This window comes from Crinia signifera, chromosome 5 (genome assembly GCF_055691185.1).
Source record: "Crinia signifera chromosome 5, ASM5569118v1, whole genome shotgun sequence".
NCBI classification, from domain to species: Eukaryota; Metazoa; Chordata; class Amphibia; order Anura; family Myobatrachidae; genus Crinia; species Crinia signifera.
In genome coordinates this window covers 70,908,176-70,918,243 of record NC_139221.1, presented here as the reverse complement: position 1 = coordinate 70,918,243, position 10,068 = coordinate 70,908,176, and the positions used below count along the sequence as shown (strand labels likewise).

General features: G+C 43.6%; 2 protein-coding genes across 2 annotated transcripts; one reads left to right on the top strand and one right to left on the bottom strand.

The window, feature by feature from the left end:
• Positions 1-333: 333 nt before the first annotated feature.
• On the bottom strand, positions 334-3,639 carry LOC146005705 (E3 SUMO-protein ligase KIAA1586-like). The gene is made up of 3 exons (XM_083145130.1): positions 3,596-3,639; positions 3,037-3,146; positions 334-2,572 (listed from the first exon to the last, which is right to left on the bottom strand). The coding sequence occupies exons 2-3, from the start codon at positions 3,135-3,137 to the stop codon at positions 334-336; spliced, it is 2,340 nt and encodes a 779-aa protein (XP_083001256.1). The 5' UTR covers positions 3,138-3,146; positions 3,596-3,639.
• Positions 3,640-5,266: 1,627 nt separating this feature from the next.
• On the top strand, positions 5,267-7,645 carry LOC146079481 (uncharacterized). Its single transcript, XM_083186249.1, has 5 exons — positions 5,267-5,632; positions 5,727-5,972; positions 6,078-6,411; positions 6,490-6,804; positions 6,898-7,645. Exons 1-5 carry the CDS (start codon positions 5,372-5,374, stop codon positions 7,572-7,574), a joined length of 1,833 nt encoding a protein of 610 aa, XP_083042375.1. The 5' UTR covers positions 5,267-5,371; the 3' UTR covers positions 7,575-7,645.
• Positions 7,646-10,068: the final 2,423 nt, after the last annotated feature.

Here is a 10,068-nt window from a genome sequence, read left to right as displayed (position 1 = left end):
CCTATCAGGGAGCAATATAAACCTATAACAGCTTGTAGCCCTCCTATGGTAGTGGGTTGGGGACACCTCCCACTGAAGTGCTCATGGAGACCTGTTGGGACACTGCTGCGAGCATAGGAGCTGGAACCAGAAGTCCAACCGACTATTCTTAGGAATGTATCTATTGTGTTTGTCATCAGATACATATTGTTGTATGTACAGGACATTCAAGGCTTGCACACCTAAAGACATGGACCTACACATAAGCAGTTTCTGTGTGTTTGGTTGTGCTTTATGCTGCTTTGTTAACAATGGCCCCTGCCCCTCGAACACCTGTGACACCCACCCAACAATTTAAAGGCACTTCCACAGATCTTTGTAGTAGGCCTGATCCAGTTGACTTGGTTCCTGTTTTCTTGCCATCCCTTTTAAGGAATGGGCTGCTCGACGTCCCTTGCCCACCCATGTTTTCACATATTCGTTTGGATTCCACTGAGTTAAAGGAGGACCAACAACAGAAATAAAAAGTAGGTCTGATACATGTTTAGTGGTCAGTGCAGTACGTTTTTCTGTGATGATGTTATTCATCACACTGAACCCTCGCTCACAGTCTGCATTGCTTGCTGCAAGAGTATCTACAGCAAGAAATAATCTTCTTAATTTTTGTGGAACAATACGTCCTGCACAAGACTTATAGTCAACAAATCCCAGATGTGTGTCTTGGTAATTAACATTGAGCATTTCACACAGTTCATGAAGCTCTTTTTCACCAAACCGTGGATCATTTGAATCCCAAGATTCAGGATTCAGAACAGAGAGACAGCTTATCAGATTCTGATAGGCTGTCTCTCTGTCCTTGGTTGCTCTTGCTGTTGCTCTATTAGCTGTAGTTGTAAATAACTTGCATTTCATGTTGTCAATAACAGCCTGAATGAATTGCGAAGAATTTATTATTGGACTTTTCCCAATGCCTGTCAATTTAACGTTTTGGAACATCATTCCCACTTCAATGTCCTTCGTTTTTGAACTGTGCAACCCTGGAATTCTAATTAGACTTTCAATCCGCTGCACATACAATTTTATTTTGTTGTCAGCTTGAGGAATAGTTAGTTTTCTGTCTTGTAAGAGCTCAGACAAATCCTTGAGCTCCGTAAGAACATCTAACATTAATGACAGGTTTTTTGCGAAGTTCACGGAGCAAAGTTTTGAATGTAGACCTTTAAATTTGGCTTGTTCTTTTTTATCTCTCAAATGGTCTTGTGAGGCGGCTTCAAAATGGGAAGCTAATGCTGGATAAGTCTGCCAGACTGCATGAACCGCTCTCCATGTAGAAGCCACCCAACGAACATTAAAAACTCTGCCAATTTTTTTAAGCAAGACATGCATTTCATTAGCCTGTGCACTAAGCTCCCGTACATTTCTGGGTGACTGACTGTAAAGACAGTATAAGGAGTCTAAAAATGATCTGAAGTCATTAGTACCTCCAGTAACATCTACTGCCTGATCCACAGCTAGTTCGAGCCTGTGGTTCAGGCAATGCCATAAAATTAATTTTGGAAAATCTTTTTGAAGGAGTTTCCCTACACCTGCATTTACGCCAAGCATGACATTTGCCCCATCACTACAAAAACTAATAAAGATCTCTGTCAACAATTCGAAAGTAAAGCCATGATGAAATAAACATTTCATTATTTCTTTCTTTATGTTCTCTGCGGATAAACTTTCTAGCTCTATCAAATCCAAAGGAAATGCTATTGGACTCATAACACCATCAACACTGCATTTCAAAAAAACAATTAGTGTAGATTTTTGAGAAAGTGTAGTAGCTTCATCAACTAACAAAGTGATCTTAGATTTTTGGGTTACTACACTAGACACAATTTTTTTTCTCATTTCTGCAGAAACATGCTCAATTATGTCCCCACACAACGTTCTGCTTTGAAGCAACCGCCCAATCTGAAGTCCATTGACTTTTTGAAGGTCAATCATACTCTCATGGTCAGTATATGGCCGATTCTTTTTGGCTATGTAGTAAGCAGTTCTGAATACACGAGCAGTTGTTTTCAAAGCTGCGTCTGTACTATTTGAATTGATATTTATCAAAATATCCTTTTTAGCAGTTTCTAATATTTTGGATGCTTCAGAGTGAGCGGCGCTTTTTCTGTGACTAAAAATTTTTTTGCGAAGAGATGTAAGCTTTGTTTGCTTGGTTGTACCAAAGCTTACAATTTTACATTCTGCCCATTGAGATGATATATTCATTCCCCGTGAAGCAAAAATCTTCAAATTTGAAACTTCACTACAAATTCTACAGCCTAATTTTCCATTGGAAGCAAATAGCCAATCATTTCTTTTCTGGAATTCGTCAAATTGTTTTTTGGACCACACAGCAGGATATTGCTTTGTTTGAGTTGACGTTCCCGGTGATTCAGCTGATGTTTCATCAACTTCTTCACGGTCTACATTCACGACTTCCTTATCAACTGCCATGTCTACATTCACGACTTCCTTGTCAATTGGCATGTCTACAATCACGACTTCCTTATCCTTTGCCTTGTCTACATTCTCAACTTCTTTATCCATAGCTATATCCCTGAAAAGAAAAGAGAGCAGTTGCTCTACTTTCTACAATACTTTAAAAAATTTAAATAATTTATCACAAAAAATGTAAACTAATCACGCCGACCTTCACATAGATTGGCTACCAACAAATTTAAGTGACTTTTAATTGAAGCAGGAGAAGGGATCACCACAAACAAGGTCGACCACCACAAACAAGGTCGACCACCACAAACATGGTCGACCACCACAAACATGGTCGACCACCACAAACATGGTCGACCACCACAAACAAGGTCGACCACCACAAACATGGTCGACCACCACAAACATGGTCGACCACCACAAAGGTCGACACAGCAACCTTTATGCATGGAGAATTAAATGTGTCAACCTTTGTGCTGTAGACCCATTGTCCTGTTCACCATTAAATACAAAATTACGGTAAGAAAAAAACAAAAGAATACATAATACAATACATTGTAAAATATGACTTACTGGGACTGAGGTGGAATATCATTTTTTCCTTTCTTTGTTGGGTTTTGAAAGTAGAACATTATTCCATGTTTGCTAGTAGATGTACGCTTTCTATTAGACATGATGCCAGCCTATAAACAAAAAACATTTGTCATTTTTTTAAAGTTAAAAGCAACAACAAAAACTTTCCAGAATTGATTTATGAAAACTAAAAGAGTTTGATGTTTGTGGCACATGACACATAAAATGGTGTACTGAGCTTTCTTGCGGCGTGAAACCCAGGCTCATATACTATTTTTCTCTCCAGGTGCAATCTGGGCACACATACTACTGTTCAGTGCTACTGTGTGTAACCACCAAGGTGGTGGCTGCACTTTGCCCATTAAAAAGACACCTCAATAAACAAAATTAGAGACCTGGCTGCATGGTGTTTGAGAGAGAAATATATATATTATTTAGCCCTGCTACTTGTTTTTTCAGTGCAGCACCCCGGCCGTTACTACTTTACAGACACAGACAGAGACCGATAGACAGAAACCGATAGACAGAGAGATATAAAAAAAATGAACAACTGTCTTACCAAATGGTGTCAATGTCACTCACTGCCCCGGCGCACTGAATCTCTGAAGAAGTTGTGGGAACTATCTGCAAGGAAGAGACCGGGGCATTATAAATTGTTTGTCAGCAAGTTAAAGTTTGTTCAATTACATATACACAGAGAGAGAGAGACACACAGACAGAGGCCAGTATTCAATGCAAATATTCTCCGTGCACGGCGAGCATTTTTTTTTGCTCGCCGTGCACTCTCCGTGATTTTTCGGAGATTCTCCATGTTTGGAGATTCTCCGTCACGGGTCTTTAGTGAGTATTCAATGCGGCTGATACTCGCCGCCCCTCGCGGCGAGTATCAGCCAATCCGGAGAATGAGGTGACATGGGAGGAGGGCGGGAGAATGATTTCCCGCTCTCCCGTCCCATATAAATAAATTCTCCGCTGCGCACTCTCGCCGTTGGAGAACTGCAGAGAGCAGAGAGCAGTTGTTCAGCACCTATTCAGCACCTACTAACCTACCTGAATTCAGGAGCCTACGCACCCCCGGAGAGAGGAGAGGAGAGGAGAGGAGTTGAGTGGAGAGGAGTGGAGTTTGGAGTGTGGAATTTGTTTTTTTTTTTTAGGTGAGAAATCTGTGTAGTGTTATGTCGGCTGCTATGGGGGTTTTGGTTTCACTTTAGGGGGGCTATGGCAGTTGTGCATTGTGTGATCAGTTGATTTTGTTTTGTTGTTTGATTTTGCTGTTTTTTTTGGCTTTTATTGTCATGCTGCATGCTTTTTTGGGGTCTTAGGGGGTGCCCAGCTTGCTTCGGGCGTGGCCCTGGCTCCCCCTTTGCAAGGTTGGTTTTTTTTTTTTTAAATGGTGCTTTTTTTCTTGCAAAGTGCATTTTTTCTTTAAAGCATGCAGCATGGCTTTTGGGGGTGGGGGTGGGTGCCCCCCTCTCCTGGGTGTGTGATCTGACCTTGCATGGGGCTTTTGGGGGTGTAAATGTGTTTCAGATGTGTTTTTCATGTTTTTTTTTTTCCACCAAAAGTCATGCTGCATGCTTTTTTGGGGTCTTAGGGGGTGCCCAGCTTGCTTCGGGCGTGGCCCTGGCTCCCCCTTTGCAAGGTTGGGTTTTTTTTTTTTAAATGGTGCTTTTTTTCTTGCAAAGTGCATTTTTTCTTTAAAGCATGCAGCATGGCTTTTGGGGGTGGGGGTGGGTGCCCCCCTCTCCTGGGTGTGTGATCTGACCTTGCATGGGGCTTTTGGGGGTGTAAATGTGTTTCAGATGTGTTTTTCATGTTTTTTTTTTCCACCAAAAGTCATGCTGCATGCTTTTTTGGGGTCTTATGGGGTGCCCAGCTTGCTTCGGGCGTGGCCCTGGCTCCCCCTTTGCAAGGTTGGGTTTTTTTTTTTTAAATGGTGCTTTTTTTCTTGCAAAGTGCATTTTTTCTTTAAAGCATGCAGCATGGCTTTTGGGGGTGGGGGTGGGTGCCCCCCTCTCCTGGGTGTGTGATCTGACCTTGCATGGGGCTTTTGGGGGTGTAAATGTGTTTCAGATGTGTTTTTCATGTTTTTTTTTTTCCACCAAAAGTCATGCTGCATGCTTTTTTGGGGTCTTAGGGGGTGCCCAGCTTGCTTCGGGCGTGGCCCTGGCTCCCCCTTTGCAAGGTTGGGTTTTTTTTTTTTTAAATGGTGCTTTTTTTCTTGCAAAGTGCATTTTTTCTTTAAAGCATGCAGCATGGCTTTTGGGGGTGGGGGTGGGTGCCCCCCTCTCCTGGGTGTGTGATCTGACCTTGCATGGGGCTTTTGGGGGTGTAAATGTGTTTCAGATGTGTTTTTCATGTTTTTTTTTCTCCTTTATATACAACAGGTATGTCGAGGCCAAACAGAGCACGTGGACCCCCTTCCCCTCTTTTTTCCCATACAGGTGAGTCCAGTCAGGAAGCAATGGAATCAAGGGAGGAAGAAACGGAGACCATTCCTACGTTGGCGAGGAATCCTAACCGGCCGGTGCAGGATGTAGCGGAAAGCCAAGGACAAGGAGTGCAACGCACACAAACAATAACTAAAAGAAGACAGGTACTGTAACTTACGGAACAATGAATATGCACACCAGGATGACATACAATCAAAACCAAACTAATTTTTGTTTAATCATTTTTTCAAAAAACAGGCCACAGATGAGGAACAACCCAGTGGGTCGGGTGCACAACCGTCTGCACCAAAGAAAAAAAGAGGACGGAAGAAGAAGGGACCCACAGAGGATGCAACAGCGGAAGAGAACACTCCGTTCACTACAACGGAGAATAATGTTCTGGTGGAATACGCGTACAAATTCCAGGACAAGCTGTTTGGTGTACGCAGACAGGAGACCAGCTTCAAGGAGCGAAAGAAGATCTGGTCATACATTGCTGAGAAGGTACGGTCTACAGCTGTTTACATCCTTTTAATTCAACTTGTTCATAAGGTCCTTTTTCCAGTTTAATTCCAGATTTATTGATGTATATTTTCACTTCCATCATAGGTTACAGCTGTGAGTGGCAACCCAAAGGATGCAGACAAATGCCACAAACGATTCAATGACTGTCGCCAGCAAACAAAGAAGAAGATGGGAAAGGTTCGGCAACATGGTTTGGGGACTGGAGGAGGCTCTCCATTCCAGGTGAAATGGCTTCCATGGGAGGAAGTCATCCAGGCCCACTTCAATCCCATCATGGTTGAAGGAGTACCAGGTTCGGTGGAGTCTAATGTACGACGGGCCGAAGTGTTGAATGCACAGGCAGATGCGATTCCCAGACAGCACAGAAGACGACGAGAGGAAACACCAGCAGGAACCTCTTCGCAAAGACCACAGGAGGGTAAGCATTTGTGATTAACATATGAGAATTTTTTTTAGACTTTTCAACTTAAATGATTTTCTGACATTTGTATAACAGATGTTCAAGCAGAAAACACAGCAGCTGTAACTGCACCAGCTCCAACTACAATCAACCAGGAAAATGCACCCGACGAAGAATCGACGGCACAAGAGACCTTCACCCTGGAACTTTGTCCACTTAGTCACTTGGAAAGCTCAAATGTGACTGAAGACACCCTCATTGAATTTGAAGGAAGCAGTTTGTCTACTTCCCAGCGAACAGAAGAAACAGGATTTTCCATTCAACAACCGAGTTTCCAGCTTTCCAACCTGGATACCGTAGAGGAATCGGAGGAAGAGGAGGTGGATGCAATAACAACACCGCCATTGCAACGTAAGCTAAAATCCTTATTTTAAACCTTGTGTTACAGTTATAAAAATGGGTCATTTTGCAGTTTCTCAGACAATCTTTTCTTGATTATTGTAGCGGACTTGCAGCTGATTGAAGACATCCAGCAACGCCAGACTCCATCACGTGTGCAGAGAGTACGTCAAATGGCAGCAGTCATCGAAGACAGCCAGAACCAGTACCGCCTCATGATGGAACAACGGATGACTGCCATGGAGAGGCACCTGGAAACGCTGGCAACATCAATGGCTGACATTGAAAGACGAAGGCAAGAGGACTGGGCAGAAATCGAAAGACGACGTCATGAAGACTGGCTGGAATCCGAACGCAGACGACAAGAAGACAGCAAGGGACTTCGAGAAAGCATTCAGATTTTGACAACGGGAATCTACAAGCTGGTAGAGAACGTCACGTGTCAACAGGAGACCTTGAGGAACATGTCTGCTTGCCAGACTCAAATCTCTGCAAGCTGCATGCTAATTGCCAACTGCCTGAGGACCAGGAATGAACAGGACTACGTGGGACAACAAAGAAGTTCAGACCTAACGACGCCACATCTACACCAGCAGCCTGTGCATCCACCTACATTCATGTATGGTCCATCCCAGTCTTACCAAGGATACTCTGGACTGTACAGCCATCCACCTCCGTCAAGCACCGTCCAAAGGCCAAGCAGACCACCAAGACACTCAACACCTGAAAGAGCATCAACCACCCAAGCACCAGCTGAGGAGGAAGAGGAGCACACATTGTGAACACGGTTGTATATTTCCTTATATATTTTGATTTGTATGTCTATCTTAATTCTTACTTTTTTATGTTTATGTTCTCATCCCTTCTTTCTTTTTTTTCAATTTTGTGTGTTTATATAACCCCTGCTTTTACATTTTCAGCTGTGTTCATAAAGGAGTTGGGCGTTACAGATATGCAATGGATGCGCGTGCATGCATTGTAAATTGTTGGGAAATGATGAGAGCTCCTTAACAATGGTGGATGTAATAATGGGCCAAAAAACAGCAATCTGATCCCACATTTTCTTTTTTCCCAAAAATCTTTACTTTTGTTTGTGAAATATGTTATATTGAATGCCAGATGTATCACCATTTTTCCCTATTTTTTTTTTCAGATGTTGCAAAGAAGATTGGTTAGAGTTGAAATCGGGACTCATCTATTTTTGAAGCGGACAGAATGAGACAACATGATCGCATAATGGTGAGTTACAATAACCGTGCACTTGTGTTATCGCACAGGCCAAGCGCTGGACTCCAGCCTTTGGCCTGTGAGATAGAACAACTGCTCTTTGCAAGTGTTTGCGCCAGCAAAGCTCCATTCCACAGGCTCCACGCACCACCCCAACCGTGCACTTGTGTTATCGCACAGGCCAAGCGCTGGACTCCAGCCTTTGGCCTGTGAGATAGAACAACTGCTCTTTGCAAGTGTTTGCGCCAGCAAAGCTCCATTCCACAGGCTCCACGCACCACCCCAACCGTGCACTTGTGTTATCGCACAGGCCAAGCGCTGGACTCCAGCCTTTGGCCTGTGAGATAGAACAACTGCTCTTTGCAAGTGTTTGCGCCAGCAAAGCTCCATTCCACAGGCTCCACGCACCACCCCAACCGTGCACTTGTGTTATCGCACAGGCCAAGCGCTGGACTCCAGCCTTTGGCCTGTGAGATAGAACAACTGCTCTTTGCAAGTGTTTGCAATAAATACATTATTAATTTATTTTATCTGTTTTTAATTACAGGTAGGTTCTACTGCAATCAAATGAAGATTACAAAGTAATGAAAGACAATTGAAATTTCGCAAAACTTTTATTTTTAACATGAAACATATTTATGTAATTTTTTTCTAATAAAAAAAGAAAAAAAAATGCTGTGTCAAGTGTTTAAATTGTTAAAAAGGTGTAGATTCATTGCAAGTGTCCATTAATGTTCAGAAGGTATAGCCCTTAGGTATAGGTCCAGGGCAAGTGTCCCAAAGGTATAGGTCCAGGGCAAGTGTCCCAAAGGTATAGGTCCAGGGCAAGTGTCCCAAAGGTATAGGTCCAGGGCAAGTGTCCCAAAGGTATAGGTCCAGGGCAAGTGTCCAAAAGGTATAGGTCCAGGGCAAGTGTCCAAAAGGTCCAGGGCAAATGTACCAAATTGTTCTCATGGTAAAGGACCAGGGCAAGTGTTTACAAATATTCGGAGGAATCTGTAAGAAAAATTTTTTTCAAAAATCATTTTCATTGATAAGTAGATTTTATATTAAAGTACAAATGAGGATGTCTTCCTGATAGTGCGACACTCACCTGATAACAGCAACAAGTCGACTAAAAGTAGTCATGGAGCACACATCATCAGGTACAGCCTGTTCGAAAAGTAGGGGGTGACACACATCAGTCCACAGCCATTTGGGATCAACCGACGGAAGATGCTGGAAGAAAAAAACAGAAGGTATTATTCCAATTACACAAGGCCCCATTCCTCCTCCCACCTTCCCCATGGGGAAGCGATGCTCACCTGGTGACAGCTCCTGGGAATGAGGCAAGCAGCATCACAACAGCAGGGGTTCCCCATATACACAGGTATTCATCTGTAGGCCCCAAAACCATTCCGCCTGAAGAAGCTAGAAGAGAAAAAGAAGGTGTATTATTAACATTACACAGGGCCCCATTCCTCCCACCTTCCCCATGGGGAAGCGATGCTCACCTGGTGACAGCTCCTGGGAATGAGGCAAGCAGCATCACAACAGCAGGGGTTCCCCATATACACAGGTATTCATCTGTAGGTCCCAAAACCATTCCGCCTGAAGAAGCTAGAAGAGAAAAAGAAGGTATTATTAACATTACACAGTGCCCCATTCCTCCCACCTTCCCCATGGGGAAGCAATGCTCACCTGGTGACAGCTCCTGGGAATGAGGCAAGCAGCATTACAACAGCAGGGGTTCCCCATATACACAGGTATTCATCTGTAGGCCCCAAAACCATTCCGCCTGAAGAAGCTAGAAGAGAAAAAGAAGGTGTATTATTAACATTACACAGGGCCCCATTCCTCCCACCTTCCCCATGGGGAAGCGATGCTCACCTGGTGACAGCTCCTGGGAATGAGGCAAGCAGCATCACAACAGCAGGGGTTCCCCATATACACAGGTATTCATCTGTAGGCCCCAAAACCATTCCGCCTGAAGAAGCTAGAAGAGAAAAAGAAGGTGTATTATTAACATTACACAGGGCCCCATTCCTCCCACCTTCCCCATGGGGAAGC